Source organism: Gossypium raimondii, chromosome 5 (assembly GCF_025698545.1).
Source record: "Gossypium raimondii isolate GPD5lz chromosome 5, ASM2569854v1, whole genome shotgun sequence".
Lineage (NCBI taxonomy): Eukaryota > Viridiplantae > Streptophyta > Magnoliopsida > Malvales > Malvaceae > Gossypium > Gossypium raimondii.
In genome coordinates this window covers 55,401,256-55,420,114 of record NC_068569.1, presented here as the reverse complement: position 1 = coordinate 55,420,114, position 18,859 = coordinate 55,401,256, and the positions used below count along the sequence as shown (strand labels likewise).

At 32.9% G+C, this 18,859-nt stretch overlaps 2 protein-coding genes, 1 non-coding gene and 1 pseudogene across 3 annotated transcripts; all 4 read left to right on the top strand.

The window, feature by feature from the left end:
• The first annotated feature begins 276 nt into the window (after window positions 1-276).
• Window positions 277-6,620, top strand: LOC105766732 (pectate lyase-like; annotated as a pseudogene).
• Window positions 6,367-6,448, top strand: TRNAS-GCU (transfer RNA serine (anticodon GCU)). Its single transcript has one exon. It is a non-coding gene; the product is annotated as a tRNA-Ser (tRNA).
• Window positions 6,621-8,075: 1,455 nt separating the features above from the next.
• On the top strand, window positions 8,076-10,797 carry LOC105766731 (aconitate hydratase, cytoplasmic). Its single transcript, XM_012586310.2, has 8 exons — window positions 8,076-8,161; window positions 8,289-8,407; window positions 8,714-8,835; window positions 9,239-9,337; window positions 9,424-9,903; window positions 9,986-10,084; window positions 10,175-10,417; window positions 10,506-10,797. The coding sequence occupies exons 1-8, from the start codon at window positions 8,076-8,078 to the stop codon at window positions 10,572-10,574; spliced, it is 1,317 nt and encodes a 438-aa protein (XP_012441764.1). The 3' UTR covers window positions 10,575-10,797.
• Window positions 10,798-12,579: 1,782 nt separating this feature from the next.
• LOC128031866 (putative disease resistance protein RGA1) lies at window positions 12,580-17,707 on the top strand. Its single transcript, XM_052630573.1, has 2 exons — window positions 12,580-16,873; window positions 16,964-17,707. The coding sequence occupies exon 1, from the start codon at window positions 12,580-12,582 to the stop codon at window positions 16,822-16,824; it is 4,245 nt and encodes a 1,414-aa protein (XP_052486533.1). The 3' UTR covers window positions 16,825-16,873; window positions 16,964-17,707.
• Window positions 17,708-18,859: the final 1,152 nt, after the last annotated feature.

Below are 18,859 nucleotides of genomic sequence, written 5' to 3'. Positions count from 1 at the left end.
TTCTGGTTTTGTAGGGAAAATTTTGGTTGATAATTTTGTAATGAGAATGCTTACCATTCAATGCACTTTAATTTAACAACTATAAGTTACATGGATAGTTTTTTTAAAGGTAAACTCACGGTTTATCAAAATCAAGGCTTCAGCCGACCAAAGTCGGCAACTTAGAGTACTAGATATTTAGGTTTTAACACTTTTTCTGTAGTTAAACCATATCACCTAGATAATTAAACCAACGAAATATCCTAAAAAAGAGAAACATATAGAAAGAGAACAATAATGGAGGTAACTAAGCTAAGGGTTGTTTTCCTTTTTTCTTTTTTCACCCTAATTCCAAAGCTATGGGCAAATATTGCTGAATTTGATGATTTTTGGAAGCAACGTGAAGAAGAAGCCTGGAAGATTGCTCTAACAGCTTATGAACGGAGCCCAGAAAATGTTACCAGTCACTTGAACTATCATGTTAACAAGTAAATTATAACTTTCTTTTGAAATTACATATATTGAAATTTGAAATATAGACTCGAATGTAACAAATTAAAAATATGTACAAGGACTAATTAAGCTAAACTCTTAGTTACTCTAGCTTCCATTACTGTCTATGTCAAATAGCAATCTATCATATTTGTATTTTGGACCATTAACTCATAATGTTATTGAGTTGTAATTATCATAGGCCTTTAGTTTAATGATAAAAATATCATTATTTAGATGGATGAAAGCCAATGGTTCCAATGTTAGTTCCCTTAACAAGTTACCATCTCCTGAAACTTTCTTAATTTGTATGTTAAATGCAGGCATTATATATTATATTAGATAAGTTGTTGCAGGGTTCTTGAAAAAACTATGTCCAACCAACCCTTAGAATTTAAGGATGTTATTACTAATAGCACGAGAAGATCCCTGAGGGGCAAACATAAGAACAATAGTCCATGCATGGCGATCAATCCAATTGATAGGTGCTGGAGATGCAAGAAGAACTCCAAGAATCGCAAAAGACTAGCAAAGTGTGTCCTTGGTTTTGGCCACAAAATCCGGGGAGGGAATAAGGGAGAATACTATTTGGTTACCGATAATTTGGATGATGATGTCTTAAATCCTAAACCAAGAACTTTACGTCACGCTGTGATTCAAAAGAGACCATTATGGATAATTTTTGCCCATGATATGAACATTATATTATCAAAAGAGCTAGTGGTTAAAAGCCATAAAACAATTGATAGTCGTGGATCAAATATTTATATAGCATATGAATGTGGCATTACATGTAACACCCCTTAACCTTAAACCGTCACCGGAATAGGGTTACGGAGCATTACCGGATATATCGGATAACTTATAACTAGTTCACAAATAAATAACATACATAGCATACTTTAATCAATACGTCATATTAATTCCATTTCATACTTATAACCAATTTAAACATTATTCTACAACCGTAATCACAAAACTCTTATACTTAACCTATACATCACCTAGGTACATGCCACATTATCAAAACAAAGGTACATCACTAAAATTTCTCATTTTGAGGTCGGGATTGCTCTAGATGCTGGATAGGACACTGGTTTTCTACTAACCTGCGCACGGAAACAGCCGTACGTTGAGTATGGGAATACTTAGTGGTATTACCATAATTCAAATTTATAACATTTATCGATAAATTATATACATTCAATTTGTACCTACAATTATTCATTAATTATCTATACTTTAAATCAAGTTGATCATTAATAACAATAAGCAATATTTCAATCTTATATTTAATTGTATTCATACCTTATTTCACTATCTAAATTTTATTGGATTTTTCCACATCTCATTCTAATAACTCATTCCAATTCATACAAATCCAATCAATTTATCAACTCATTCATCATCATTTCTATTTATATTCAATTTATACTTTTAATCTTTTAATAATCAAATTAAACATTTAGACCAACATGTTTCAATAATAATAATAACTAATTTTATAAAATTGTATTCAAATTAACTCATACACTATTTCTTAATTCAATTTATACCATTAATCTTTCAATAAACATTTAATACATTAAATGAACTTGTTTCAACAACAATAATAATAATAACTGTCTTTCAATTCGATTCGTTCATTTATAATCAATTTACACTTATAATCTTTTAACACTCAATTCATTCATTAAATCCATAAATAAATTTCAATAACTTGTATTCAATTAAATTCACATATTATTTCACTATTTCAAATCATTTTATTTTCACTTCTTATTTCTCAACAATAGCTATTTCAATTTGCTTTTCTTTACTTATATTTTATATCATCTCATACTGCCAAAACCATTTCATGAACTATATCATTAGCTATTTCTTGAACCCATGGTTCATTCATTTCATTTTCATATCTCAATTTAATATCTCATTTCGATTCATATTCAAGATCATTCAATAAAATTTATATTATCAAAATTATTCATTTACCCCTATTAACTTGACTCGGACTTTGGCGGATACACAGATTCCAGCCAACACACCAATACGGCACATAGTGCCTAAAACGCTACATAGTACCTGATCAGTAAACAGTAACGATAGCAGTAACAGTAACAGTAACAATATTCAACACACAAAGTGTTGAATCTGTAACAGTAACGGTAACAATATTCGACACACAAAGTATCGAATTAGTAACAGTAACAGTAGTCGGCACATAAGTGCCTGATCAGTAAGCCGACAAAAACCCATACTCTTTCATATCCTATGGCATGCCAACTATATCCGACTAGCCCGACTAGTTAATAGGGTATTTAATTTACTTTTCAATACAATTTCCATCTCAATTCAATATCAATTAAAATTCCTTATTTCAATCAGTTTCACAATATTACAGTAATTCATTACTTTAGTATTCCATAATTCAGTTCAGTATCAGTCTGACATATCAATTTCCACTTTCTAAATTCAATTCCAATAAAATCCATATCAATCACCAATTTCAATATTCCAGTTCAATTCAATAATTCAATTCAAAACATTTCAATTTCTATTCAATAATCACATTTCAATTTCACTTTCTTAATTCAAAATTCATCTCAACTACTCACATATAATCACAATTCAATCTAATCTCATTCAATTCAATATCGATACTTAATTTCAATAATTATATTCACTTGAAATCAACTCCATTCAAAGCAATATTATCATACCAAATTTCTTACCTTATTTATTTACCATGCATTCTAATTAAAACACAATAATTAATAATAATTAGATTTGAATTATGGTAATACTAACCGAAATTTCTCTCGAGTCACTTCCTGTCCACCTTTTCCTTTCCTTTCTCGGACAATGAAACTTTCACGACATTAGCTACGTAATTAAACAATTAAAAATCATTAATAGACAATTTTATCAAAATATTTTCATTTATACCTAAACTTTACACAATTCTAATTTAATCCCTTAATAATACTAATTTTATTCTCCCAATCTAAATCCATATTCTCTCTTAATTCTTACTATAAACTCACTTTAAGTCTTTATTTTCACCATAAATCCCTAATTTTGAAATTCTCTCAATTTAGTCCCTATTAATTCAAAGCCTATAATTTATTTTACAAATCAACCTTTTACTAACTTTTAACTTGAAATTCAATCAATTTAACCCCTAATTCATCAATTAATTCAACATGAACAACATCTAAAATTTTACTAACTTTCAAAATTTCAACTTAAATCAAGTAGTATTTTGTTTTAAGATTCCAAAAACATCCAAACTAAGAGAAAAGGGATTAAATTGACTTGCCAAATTAACTTTGAACCTTAAAACCCAAATTTCCCTTTTTCTTTTTCTTTCTTTCTTTCTCCCCTGTTTCTTATCTGTTTCGTCCATGCTCCATGTTCTGTTTCTTTCTTTCTTTCTTTCTTTTATTTCATTTGCTTAATAATAATAATAATAATAATAATAATAATAATAATAATAGTCTTACTTAAATAATAAGTAAATACATAATAATCGCAAATATATGTATTTTATTTATACACTTGGATTTATTTCTACCACACATTTGTCATAATTTTGGTTTATTTTACCTAATATAATAATATAATATAATATAATATAATATAATATAATATATTTTATAATTAAATAATATTTTAATATATTTAAAACATAAAACCTAAGATTTTTATCATACTTATGCCGCCTCATTTATGGGACTTGGCATATTTACCTATTTACTCCTTTTAACTTTTCTTTAATTTATTATTTAGCTTTCACCCTACTTCAATTTAGTCCTTTTCACAATAACTCCTAATTAAGTCAAATTCACCTAATTAACTACACAACTAACTTCGTAAATATTTATAATAAATATTTACGAGTCGATTTATTGGAACGGAGTCCCGTAAATCTTTTTTTAATTCGATCCTTTTAATCAATTAACCATCGAACATTAAAATTTATTAATGAAACTTTAATACTACCCTAATGACACTCCGTAAATATTTATAAAAATATTTACGACTCAGTTTATAATATCGAGGTCTCGATACCTCATTTTTACCCAATTTACCTAATAATTTCTTTTAAATCATAAAATTCACTAATTTTAGAAATAATTCTAAAATCACGCTTAACTTATAATTATTAATTAATAAATTTTCTAACTTTTTCATCGGATTTAGTGATCTCAAATCACTGTTCTGACACTACTGAAAATTGGGTTGTTACATTACACTTCAATTTGTGCACAATGTCGTAATTCATAACATCCATATTCATTGCACTGTTAAAAGTAATGGTGCCCTAATAAGAGACTCTGAAGATCATTATGGTTATCGCACAGTTGGCAATGGAGATGGGATTTCCATATTTGGATCATCAAGGATTTAGCTTGATCATATTTTCATGTGTGAGTGTTAGGATAGACACATTGATGCAATATAAGGTTCCATTGTCATTACCATCTCAAATTGCCATTTCACCCCATCATGATCATGTAAGTTTCATCTTAAAATACTCAACATGGTACACATTTTGTAATCTAGTTTTCAACTAAACATTCTTGGATTTTTCTTTCAGGTGATCTTGTTAAGTGCAAGTGATACCTATTCTAAGGATCAATATATGCAAGTCACACTTGCATTCAACCATTTTGGAAAAGAATTGATACAAAAAATGCCTAGATGCCCATGGGGATACTTTCATGTCGTCAACAACGACTACACTCATTGGAAATTGTATGCCATTGGAGGTAGCATGCATCCCACCATTATTAGCCAAGGCAACATGTTCATTGCTCCAGATAACCCCCTAGTTAAAGACGTAAATGAAAATATAACAAATTAATTGATAACATTTATTAATTTTATATCGGAGTAAGCACAATGCAATTGAAAATGTACCTACGATTATACCACTAAATTGTTTTTGTTCAATGCATTTCTATAGATAACCCATAGGAACTATGCACCAGAGTCAAAATGGAGGAATTGGATATGGAGAGTAGAAGGAGATCTGTTCATGAATGGAGCATTTTTTGTAATATCTGGGCCACCCTCACCTCCCCATTTCAAATTCAAAAAGAAGGATATAATTAAAGCTATGTCTGCAACATTTATCGGAAGACTCACTAGATTCTCTAGGACTCTTAAATGTAAGGAAGGAGTTAAAGTGCTAGAAATAACTCTTAGTTCTACAAATGACCCCTTAACTAAAGAGGTAAATGAAAATATAACAAATTAATCAGTAACATTTATTAAATTTGTATCGTAGTAAGCACAATGCGACTGAAAATGTACCTATGGTTATACCACTATATTGTTTTTGTTCAATGCATTTCTATAAATAATCAATAGGAACTATACATCCGAGTCAAAATGAAGGAATTAAGTGTGGAGATAATAAGGAGACCTGTTCATGAATGGAGCATTTGTTAGAACAATTGGGCCACCCTCATCTCCCCATTTGAAATTCAAAAAATATATATATATATATATATATATATATATATATATATATATATATATATAATTAAAGCTAAGCCTACAACATTTGTTGGAAGACTCACATTGAATATATGTGACGAAATTATTGCAAGTTTAAACACATAATAAGAATGATTGTATTATTGCATCTTTAATCAAATAAAATTTAGAAATCAAACATTTTAAAATGTTGTGTCATCTAAATTAAAGCAAAATACCATATACACCTAAATATTATTGTAAAAAATAGCGTAGTCCTTCTATTAAAAAAGTTTGAAAATTTCGATCCTATCTACTTTAGATGAACTAAAATAGTCTATTCATCAAAAATTTGCCTTAAAACATTCATATTGGAATGTTGAAAGGTTGTATTATTTAGGTTAAACCAGTGTCGCTTTGGCCGAGTGGTTAAGGCGTGTGCCTGCTAAGTACATGGGATTTTCCCGCGAGAATTCGAATCTCTCAGGCGACGTTAAATTTTTTGTCAACCCCAGATGAGATGCCCGCCACCGGCGACGTCATGGGCGGGTATTGGTGTTGACGGAGCCTTCTTCGACAGTTGCGTGCTTGGTTTTCTCCCTATGTTGGCAGTGCAGGGAGTTTTGTGGTGGTTTAGCGACGGCCTTCATTCGCAGCTCGCTTAGCCACTCTAGCATGGTCTTTCTCCACCTTTCGCCTCTTCCTTTCTCAATTTCTCTGCCTTCCTGTCCGATTACTCCTCCTGCTTTGTTCTCTTCGGCTTCTCATCTTCCGCCTCTTCGACTTTATCCCCATTAGGAGCAGTTGCTGGAACACTTTCTGGAGGAGCAGATTGCATAAACTTCTTTTGCTCCACAACCTTTGCCGCAAGTACCGTTTCAACTTTTTCTACCGCCAGTTACTCATGTGTTCGATCTTCCGAAGTTAAGCCGGACATTTTATGATCCACGAACGCTCTTGACGAATTACAGGAGGCACTTCACCAGGACCAAATGCACGGTCATCTAATGTCCTCAGTCTCCAAAGTGTGCTCCTTTCATTGCATCTAATATATTCTTTTCGGAATTCTTCGTTGTTATTCCATAAGTCCATAGATTTCTCCACCTGAACCATCAACTGTTTAGATCAAATATTGTACAAAATTTTTGATTTGGAAGAAATCAAACAAATGCAAGACCTCACCTGGTTACTACAAAAACTTTGGAGTGCCACTTTATCCCCTTTCGAAGCCAACTCATTCGCTTTATTTAACTCATCCTTGTACTGCCAAAAGTGTAAGTTCTGCAAAATTCAAACAAGGGTAGCGTCGGCATATCCTTATATGTAATTTTACTTGAAATCGAATCATCATATGTGGAATGTTAGTTTGAGAAACTATTCCATAATATCTATTACTATTAACAAGAAAAATAAACACCATATATAATTTTATCTAATTATTCTAATGTTCCGTAATTGTTGGATTATTCCTTATCTAACATTAAACATATACTCATAAGCGCTATGCAATTTAAATAAAATAAATATAATTAATTTATAATAAATACTATTTAATTTAGTAGGTCAAAATTTATGTTAATCTATCTCTCTTCTTCAATAAAAATTCAGAGAACTTAAACAATATTAGCAAATTAATATACAATTATATGTTAAAAATAAAATATATGCCATAAAATACTTTTAAAAATATATATGCTGTACAATTAAAATACTATTATTATCATATAAAAATAATATTTTAAACTTAAATCATGTATTGGCGTGTGAAAAGTCATAGAAAAATAAGACTTGATCTGTAGTTGTTTGTAATTACCATAATTAATCTAATTTTTATTCTTTAGTTAATTACTCTAATTACACTTGGGGACATTTGGTTAGTTGAATCTTACATTACAGTTTGTAATGATACATTCTTGAATGAGATTACAATTTTGAATTCTTTAACATTTTACTCATCCCATTCTCATATTCTTGAACAGTGTCAATATATCGTAATAAAGTATAATTTTGTTACAACCCATTTCTTAGATTCTCTCAAATTCTGGATGACAAAACTAACCTTTGTTTCTATTATATTAGTGAATATAATCTTCCCAAAGTAACTGTAATTAAAAACCAAAATGTTTTTCTTTTTCTTCTCTCTTAACTTTAAAAACCTTAGTTCAAGCCATGGATTAAAACAAGTCACAAAGTATTTGCTTCAGAGGTATGTTGATAGCATATGATATTTCCTTTAAGAAGTTTAGTCATCCCTATTGTCTCTATCTTATCCCTTTTAAGAAAGAATGTCTCTGAAAACAGTCATTTCTTGCTCTTGATTTGGTGTTCTATAGTGGCCTGCAAAAATACTTGAATCAACAAGGTTTTAACATTGTTGGTTATGGCTGCACAACTTGTATCGGAAATTCTGGAGAACTTGATGAATCAGTTGCTTCAGCAATTTCGGAAAATGGTAAATTTTATTTCTTGAATGCAAAATCTGCTTCTTCATTTTCTTTTGAAAATTGCCAGCAGTTCTCTTGGTAGTGTTAGGGGGCTTTTTCCAGAAGTGTGAGGATTAATGGATAATCTCCGGTGATATAATTAAAAAGTCTATCCAATTTTCTTACTAGTTAAGTTTTCATCAACTTGCTAAAATGTGCTAATATTTTCTCTTATAATTCACCTTCGCTAATTTTCAGCACCTGCTTTTTACTTGTTTCTAGTTTCCCTCTGTCTTTGTTCCTTGCCCAATGTAATTTATCTGTCACTATTTCAGATATCATTGCTGCAGCTGTTCTTTCCGGGAATAGAAACTTTGAAGGTCGTGTTCATCCCCTAACCAGAGCTAACTATCTTGCTTCACCTCCATTAGTAGTTGCCTACGCCCTTGCTGGCACGGTAATGTATACTTTGCATTCTTATTGGTATTAACAAAAATGCAGCGTCTAATACATTTTCTTACTTTTGGATTAGTCATGCCACAATATTTTAGACAATTTAGTTTGATACTATTCATGCAATGGTGTTCCAAAAATTGGGCACTGCAGATTTTCTCTTTTGTTACTTGGCCTTTCAATTTTTTTCCAACCCTATTCAATGTGAAAAGTTCTATTTATCAAACTTGATTTCAAGTCCGTGATGCATCATGGATCCAAGATCACAAATTTAAATTTGGAAGTTGATATAATAATATGATAATAATAGTGGTTTACGAGGATGCTCATTTTTTCTCTTGTGAATAGCAAGTCCAGGTTGATATTGTGTTAGCAGCATCTTTAGGTCCTTATTTCTGTATTTTCAGGTTGATATTGATTTCGAGAAAGAGCCTATAGGGACAGGAAAATCGGGGAAAAGTATATATTTCAAGGATATATGGCCTAGCAATGATGAGATCGCACAGGTAAATAATCTGTGAAGTCACTTGAAAGTTGACATTGTTGCATACTATTTTGAGCCCAAATGAAGTGGAATTTTGTAACGTGACAGGGTGTTCAATCTAGTGTGTTGCCTGATATGTTCAAGAGCACCTATGAAGCCATCACAAAGGGCAACCTGATGTGGAATCAACTTTCCGTCCCTGCTTCCACGCTTTATTCTTGGGATCCAAACTCAACATACATTCACGAGCCTCCATATTTCAAAAACATGACCGTAGAACCACCAGGCCCGCATGGAGTGAAAGATGCCTATTGCTTGCTCAATTTTGGTGACAGTATTACCACCGATCACATCTCTCCTGCAGGTAGCATCCAAAAGGATAGCCCTGCTGCTAAGTTTCTTCTTGAGCGTGGGGTGGACAAAAAGGACTTCAATTCCTATGGTAGTCGTCGAGGCAATGATGAAGTGATGGCAAGGGGCACCTTTGCCAATATCCGCATTGTCAGCAAGCTCCTGAAGGGAGAAGTTGGTCCGAAGACTATTCATGTTCCCACAGGAGAAAAGCTTTATGTATATGATGCAGCAATGGTGAGTTTTAACGTTGCTATTTAAAAATCCGTTGCTTCCACTTAGACTGCGATTACTAATGGAATATATTATCAACTTGCAGAGGTACAAGGCTGCTGGGCAAGACACGATAGTCTTAGCTGGAGCAGAGTATGGAAGTGGCAGCTCAAGAGATTGGGCTGCCAAGGGCCAAATGCTACTGGTACGGGCATTGGCTCACTAATTCTTGATATTGGAATATCGATTATCTCTTTAACTCTTACATCCCAAACGGTTTTTCTGCTTTGTTCAGGGCGTGAAAGCAGTTATCACCAAGAGCTTTGAGAGAATCCATCGAAGTAATCTGGTTGGTATGGGAATCATTCCTCTTTGTTTCAAGCCTGGTGAGGACGCTGATTCTCTAGGATTAACTGGCCATGAACGTTATTCAATTGACCTTCCAAATAAAATCAGTGAGATAAGGCCCGGTCAAGATGTTACCGTCACAACTGTCACTGGCAAATCGTTCACGTGTACTGTCCGCTTCGATACTGAGGTATGCCGATATTGTTGGAAAAAGAAAGGAGTTTGGGTCAACCCCTTTTTATACAGAGTTTTTAATATTCCTGAAAAATTGTCTGCAGGTGGAATTGGCATACTTTGATCACGGTGGCATTCTTCCATTTGTTATCCGTAACCTAAACAAAGAGTAGACAATTTGGCTTCAAGTAAGTAGTCTCTTCACTTTGCTATCTGCTTTGATTGGTTTTGATAGTGGTATCGATTCGATCGACAGTCAATAACTAGTACTGGTATCTCAATGTTCTCTATACGACCTATTTTGCGTAATATTTCGTTGTAATATCTGGCGTGATTCATTTTGAAACCGAACCAATTTGAAGAGTTAGAAATGAAATCTAGTCTGTTTCCGAGTCATCCTTCAAGATCTTTTTGTTTTTATACCTATTACGAGGGTTCTTCAAGTCTGTTTGTGGTATCCATAACCAGCATTCTTTAAAATTTGATTTTCATTTCTGACATTAAGATCCTCAAAATTTTAACGTTGGATGGCTGCGTTTTTATGTTCGTTTATTTGTTTTTAAATTTGTTCGTTCTTATTCGTTTATTTAAAATTATGTATGTTTATATTTGTTTGTTTAAGTTAAACAAATATATTTATGAACGTATAATTGAACATGTTCACAATCAATATTCATGAATAATTAATAAACAAATAAATAAACATAAACATATGCGTCAAAATTAATATTTATAGTTATATTATAAATAAAAAAATACAAAAGTCATAAAATTTTTATTAATATATAATAATAAAACAATAAACAAGTTTTGAATGATTTATTAAATGAATTTTAATGAATGATAAATGAGCTTATTCATAAACATAAATAAACTGAACAAGCTTTACTTGTGCTCAATATATTTAATAAACTAGTCTCAAAATCTTGATCATGTTCATTTATTTAGTTTAACAATGAATATAAATGAATAAAAACTAAATTGTTTTCTATGTTCATTTATAGCCCTATGCAATGGTAAAAGATATATTGCGCTTTCAATGGGAGATACAAGATTAAATCTTGAAAAAAAAAAAAAACAAAGCGCAGTTTGTAACATTTCTTTTGTAACAGAAAATGGTTAGTGGTGACTGTTTTGTTATTTTTCGGAAGTTGAATGATTGAATTGAAACTTAAGTGATTGTTGGTGTAATTTATCCTTTAAAATTTATAATAATTTAAAAGTGAAATTTTTTAGAATAATAATTTTGAGGACTTAAATAAGTTAATTTATTATTATTATTATTTTAGTTTGATTTTTTTTAAATTTATGTGCTATAACATTTAATTAATTATATTGTAACAAGATTTTAATGTAACATGTTTAATTTTTAATTTAACTTGAACAATTTCACTCGATTTGGCTCGACTTGAATTTTATTTCACTTGACTCGATTTGAAAAAAATTCAAATAGAGTTAGGATGATAAAATAGGATTTACGAATTCGATTAATATAAAATTTTTTCACTCAATTCAATCGATCGTTCACTCCTATCCATAGATGTCAAAGTACTATAATCATGACTAATAATTACTTTGATTCCAATAGGCATGAAAAACTCGTTAATATTAATAATTACATTGAACTTAACTCTTATGAGTGTTAAAATATCCCTAAAAACGTATTTCAAAAAACAGTTTTGAAGATACATATTTTAATAAATAATCAATACATTTATAATATTAAAATAAAAATAAAATAATTAATATAACTTTAAACTTAAAATTAAAAATATTAATAAATAAGTAATAAATTCTAGTCTTAACTAAAAAAAATGTATATAACTCAAATCCACGCAATAAAAATAATTTATTGCTAACTTATGGCATTAAAACACAAATACTGCGTAAATAATTACAATTAAATAGTCATAATTACTGAATTAATTTACAAAATACTTTTGATTAAAATAAAGAAAGATTGGTACGCAATAAAATAACGAAATTGGAGGTTCCAATCATTCCATAAACTCTGACCTGTTTTCCACTTTCTTGTGTTTTCCATCTCATTTGTCTCTATTCGTTGACTTCAACTCCATTCCCTGTTATCCCCAATCATACACAATCTATCTCCATTCCTTTCCCTCAATCTCCCCTTCCTTCTTCATCTCTCTTTGATTTCTTTGTCCCAATTCCACCATGTCTGTCTTTGGAGAGGCTGCTCTTTCTGCCTTTTTGGAGCTGTTGTCTGCCAAGTTGCTTGACTCTGTACTCAACTTTGTGGCCGATTACCGGCAAGTCCACCAGCAACTCAAGCTGTGGCAATCCATATTCCCCGAGATCAAGGCAGTGTTGAACCATGCAGAGGAGAAGCAGATCAAGGACGAGGGTGTGAAGAATTGGTTGGACGATCTCCAAGACTTAGCTTACGATGTGGATGACATCTTGGACGAGTTCGCTTACCAAGAGTTACGTCTCAAGCTCCAAAAAACTCAAGCACAAGCCAGCGCTAGTAAGGTACAGAAACTCATTCCAACCTGCTGTACTGGTGGTCATTTCTCTCCAATCGCTTTTATGTTCAATGCTAAGATGATTTCAAAGATAAAAGCAATCACCGATAGACTGAATAGTTTGAACACTCGAAGAAGTAATTTGGGGTTGAGTGAGATCATGTCTCAAGGCGCAACTTCCAAGGGAAAGAAACCCAGGCTGCAACCAACTTCCTTGATGGATGGAGCTGTGGAGTATGTTGGTAGAGCCAATGAGAAGCAAGAAATGCTTGAGTTGCTCAAAAGTAACAATTCCGATGGAGTTTGTGTCCTTTCCATCGTTGGCATGGGAGGGATGGGGAAAACAACTCTTGCTCAGCTTGTTTACAATGATCCCAGCATTAAGGAGTCTTTCGATCACAAGTCCTGGGTATGCGTTTCTGATGACTTTGATGCTGTTAACATAACAAAGACGATTTTAAGATCCCTCGATGCTGACTTACGTGATGTGAATGACTTGAACTTGCTTCAAGTCAAGTTGAAGGAGAAGTTATCCGGAAAAAGGTTGTTGCTTGTTTTAGATGACATTTGGAATGAGAGTTACAGTGATTGGACCATCTTACGGGCTCCATTTGGAGCAGGAACCAAGATTATTGTAACAACTCGACTCCAAAAGGTTTCATCTAATGTCGATTCGGTGAAAGCGTTTTACTTGGATAAACTCTCGCATCATGATTGTTTATCCATATTTGCTCAGCATGCATTGAAAGCAAGAAACTTTGATGGGCATCTCCAATTTAAAGAAATTGGAGAGAACATAGTGAGAAGGTGCAACGGATTACCTTTGGCAGCAAAAGCCATTGGAAGCTTATTACGCTCAGTTACGGATCATAGTGAATGGGAAAAAGTATATGAGAGCGAGATATGGGACCTACCAGAAGATCCATGTGGCTTAATTCCAGCTTTGCGATTAAGCTACCATTATCTTCCTCCTCATTTGAAACGATGCTTTGCCTACTGCTCCATATTTCCTAAAGATTATGAATTTGAAGAAGAAGAGATAATCTTGTTATGGAGAGCAGAAGGTTTCTTGCAATCAAAAGCCAAAATTCAAGGCAAAGGTCTTGGAAACCAATATTTTCAAGATCTAGTGTCAAGGTCATTTTTTCAAAGATCTAGTGAAGACAAATCCCGTTTCGTGATGCATGATCTTATGAATGATTTAGCTCAATCAGTTGCAGGAGAAATATGTTGCAGAGTGGAGGGTGAAAAGCAACAAAAGTTTTCGCATCGTTCTCGCCACTCAGCTTATGTTATCGATGATTGGTATCAGAGTGTAAAGAAGTTTGAGGCATTTTATCAAATGACTTCTTTACGTACTTTCTTACGCTTAATGGCTCCAATGGCTCCAAGATATCATATATTCTATTTAACTAAGGTTGTCTTGGAGGATTTGTTGCCAAGTCTTAGCTATTTAAGGGTTCTTTCTTTGTCTGGGTATCTAATCTATGATTTGCCCGACCTTTTTGAAAATTTAAAACATCTACGCTACTTAAATTTTTCTAGAACCCGAATCAATCGTTTACCTGATTCTTTGTGTACTCTTTATCATTTGGAGACTTTAATATTAAGAGATTGTTCAGAGCTCAAAAATTTACCCTCGAAGATCGGAAACCTTGTCAACTTGCATTTTCTTGATATTAGAGGTGCGGATTCAATAGAAAGGATGCCCTCCGGATTTGATCAGCTAACTCAGCTTCAAACGTTATCAAATTTTGTTATAGGGGAAGGTGATGGACGTCTTATTAGAGAATTGAAAAATTTGTCAAACCTTAGAGGTAATTTTTGTCTTTCTGGATTGGAGAATGTTAATGGTCAAGATGCGAGGGAAGCTAAGTTAAATGAGAAGCTAGGGATTGATGGGTTAGAACTACAATGGGGTCCAGACTTGGAGAATAATACAAGGAAAACAGAAGTTGAAGAGCGGGTGTTGGACTTTCTTCATCCTCCGAAAAAGCTTGAGCAACTCATCATTGAGAATTACGGGGGTGTAAAATTCTCATATTGGATAGCAGATTCTTCCCTCAAGAATTTGTCGTCTTTGAAGCTTCGCAATTGTAAAAACTGCAAGTCACTACCATCAGTTGGAAGGTTGCCATTGTTAAAAGATCTTTCAATTATTGGTTTCGATCAAGTACAGAAGATTGGTGTTGAGCTCTTCGGAGAAAATCAATTGAATCCATTTGCATCATTAGATATTCTGTCTTTTGAGAGTCTTCCAAACTGGAAGGAGTGGGACACTTGTGAAGGAGACGAGAAGGTTTTGAAACTCCCCAGCCTTCGTGAGCTTTCAATCAAAACCTGTCCTCAATTGTTGGGAAGGTTGCCTACCCATCTTCCTTCCTTGCAAAAACTTGAAATTCATAGGTGTATGAGTTTGGTAGTTTCAATATCAAGTTTCCTGTCACTGTGTGAATTAAGTATACGAGGGTGTGCAGAACTGGTGGACGATTGCTGTTCTCCTGCAAAGGAGCTTTCCTCTTTGTCTCTTTCTAACATTTCAAAGTTTAATATTCCATCAGATAGGATAATGTTGAGGTTTGGAAACTCGGGACATTTTGAAATTGATGGTTGGGAGGAGTTGGCATCTCTATCACAGCATGGGTTTAGTTTAGTTGGACATCGTTTCATTACCCTTTGGGGTTGTCCTCAACTGCAGTCTTTGGAAGCCAAGGAAGCCGAATTGCAACCTGACAAGATTTCACGTGTCGAATCTCTGAAAATAGTTTCTTGTGATAGGCTCAATCGACTACCACAAGTCTTACATGAGTTCGCATTCCTTACAGTGATAGAAATTGGTAATTGTCGAGGCTTGGTTTCTTTCGCAGAGAATAACTTACCTCCTAATTTAAAAAAGCTGAGAATTAGAAAATGTGAGAATTTGGAGTATTTGGTTGATGAAAAAGAAGATAAGAAGAGTATGAGTAGTACCCTCTGTCTTCTTGAGGAGTTGTCTATCTATGAGTGTCCGTCTCTAATGTCTTTGTCATCGAAGGGGCGCAAAAATATTTGCAATCAGCTTCAACTTCTCGAAATTATTGACTGCTCAAAGCTGAGTTGCCTATTTTCAAACACCAAGTTTCCCATAACGCTTAAATATTTGACAATTGTAGGATGTCCAATATTGGAATACATAGCCGAGGAGTTTGAGGAAAGCGCTTGTCTTGAATCTATTCTATTTTTCAGATCTGGAATTAAATCTCTACCACGAGGACTAAACAAGCTCAAACATCTCCAGGAGATTCGGTTGGTTTCGTGTTCAAATTTGGTTTCTTTTGAAGAAAGTGGGTTGCTCACCACCAGCTTCAGAGCTTTTGTAGTTGATGGTTGTGGAAATTTTGGAGCCCTTCCTAAGTGCATGGCCAGCATCACCTCCCTTCGACAATTAAGTGTGTACAACTGTTCGGCTGACATATCATTTCCATCGGAGGGATTCCCTGCTAATCTCACATCACTTGCAATCTCAAACGCACCCAAGATTTATAGGTCATTTGTGGAATGGGGATTAAATAGACTCACCTCTCTTCAAGAATTGACCATCGGAGGTGGAGGATGCTCAAACGTGGTGTCGTTCCCAGAAGAAGGGATTGGAATGATGCTGCCTCCTTCTCTCACCTTTATCATCCTTTCAAATTTTAAGAACCTGGAATTCATGTTCTCCGAGGGCTTTCAAGACCTCGCCTCTCTTCAAGAATTGAAGATCTATAAGTGTCCCAAGCTAACATCTCTTCCAAAAAAAGACATGCTTCTCTCGCTTGGATATTTAAGAATTTACGGTTGTCCGTTGCTGCAAGAAGAGTGCTCAAGCGATAAAGGACGAGAGTGGTCTAAGATTTCCCACATACCCTTTGTTGAAATTGATGGTAAGGAAGGCATCCCGAGAGAATCAGATTGAAAGATGAGCCGCAAAATCTGTGATTGGTTTCTTCAGTGTCATGGGAGAGGTACAAAAAACCATTTCAAACAAGTCTAACTTTCCTTAGGAACAAGATAAGAATAGGAATCAGTATAAATTTATTGATTGATATTTGCAGGGATTGAAAGCGAAGTTGGGGTGGAGGTGAGGTTTAAAGATCCTTTGAAGGAAAAGTAAAAAAGACGTCACTTTTCTTGTTAAATGGGTGGAATTTGTCATCTTTAGACCCAATTAAAGGCTTGTTGGTCTTAAAAAATTCTCTTGACCCAACTTAAGAATTGGGTCAGCAAAAATGGATAGCCTACTAAGAAGATAGGAGCCCAAACTGTCTACTAAAGAAGAGAAGTCCTAACTGTCCATAGAGGTGCCCAAATCAGCCACCCAAGACTTGGTTAAAGATTGAAAATCAACCACAAAATTCTCATATGTGACCGGCCAACTCCCCTCCTCATTTTAAGGTTTCTCTCCCATGAATCAAGCAAAAATTTCAAAGTCATCCACTCACTTTCCTTAAAATAAAGGTCGGATTTTCAAGGCTCTCATTTGCTAAAAAAAGCCAATATCTACAAGTATTAATAACCCTAGCTATTCTGCTATCCCTTATTCACCATCTCTTTTCCTATTCTTCATTCTTTCACTTCTCATTTGTGGGAGAGAGCAACAAAAGAGTTTGAGATAAGCATTTCAGAAGTTCTTTGAGCAGCAAGGTTTGGCATCTTAAAGGCAAATCAATTCAACAAAAGTGCATTATCACATTCAACTTCGACCTTTCTAAAGTCTTTTTCCCATATTATGAAATCACCTTCTAACATGGATTTTTTTGAATATTGAATACAGAGCATATATGATAATTGGTTATCTTGCTTCGTTTTTCTATATAAATTTATTATTTTACTTTTATATATGTATGATTATTTAAAGGGTATTATGTTTAAAAAATTGTTCAACAAAAAATATATTTAAATATTGGTTTTCTTTAAAATGATTAGAAATAATTAATAAAAATCAAATTGAAGTGAGGCGAGACAAAGCGAGATGAAGATGGATGTATTCAACATCTATGGAAGTTGTAGTATTTTTCAAAAGGCACAATGACTTATTTGGCCCTCCAACTTTCCAAAATAGTAATTTTAGTCTATGTAAATTTTCGCTTTTTTTAGCCTTTAAACTTGTATTGTTTGTCAAATTACTCCAAAATGGATGAAAAAGTTAATATCTGTTTATTTTGTTGACGTGACATACACGTGAAATGCCACATGGATGCCAAATCAACAATTAATTAATTTAAAATTTTAAAATTTAAAAAATATATAATAAATTATTAACTTTTTAATATCTATTTTGGAGTGATTTGACAAACAACTAAAGTTTAAAAGTTAAAAGAGACGAAAAATTAAATAAATGACTAAAATGAATTTTTATAAGTTAGAGGATTAAAAAAATTATTATGCCATTTCTTTTAAAGGTATACATCCACGGTGGTGGCAGCCTCTCTCAATTGCCATCCTTGGTGTTATTATGTAATTTATAACACATAAATATATATATATATATATATATATTACTACTCTAACGTAAACATTAAAATAATGTTAAGATGACTATATAAAAATTTTCAATAAATAAAAAATATATAAAATTATAATTATTAAATTAAAAATATAAATATTTAAAAAAGTAAAAAAATATGGAGGGACTTAAAATCATTAAATTATTCTTCTACAGTTCAAATTTTTTTTTTCCATTAAGTAGCTTTAAATACCACGAATCAACAGGTCAAAATCCAAATCAAAATCCAAATAGTTTTCTTCTTAGATATCTGAGCTCCGACATTGACTGTCAAATCAACTTGGATCTAAGCTATGTTCTTCTACTCGTCTATGGGAACTGATCCACCATACCGATCATCGAATTATTGCTTGGAACTTCCTAGCCAAGCTTCTTCTTTTTTGAAAAAAAAAACTTAACAGTCCATTAACTTAAATGAAAGCTTTCGAATAGTTGAGCAGACATT

Bases quoted from the DNA above. Each gene is read 5' to 3' on its own strand.
- LOC105766731 (XM_012586310.2), top strand. From the start codon at position 8,076: ATGTTTTTCTTTTTCTTCTCTCTTAACTTTAAAAACCTTAGTTCAAGC. The intron at 8,408-8,713 runs GTAAATTTTATT...TCACTATTTCAG, and splicing joins TTCAGCAATTTCGGAAAATG to ATATCATTGCTGCAGCTGTT. The intron at 8,836-9,238 runs GTAATGTATACT...CTGTATTTTCAG, and splicing joins CCTACGCCCTTGCTGGCACG to GTTGATATTGATTTCGAGAA.
- LOC128031866 (XM_052630573.1), top strand. From the start codon at position 12,580: ATGTCTGTCTTTGGAGAGGCTGCTCTTTCTGCCTTTTTGGAGCTGTTG.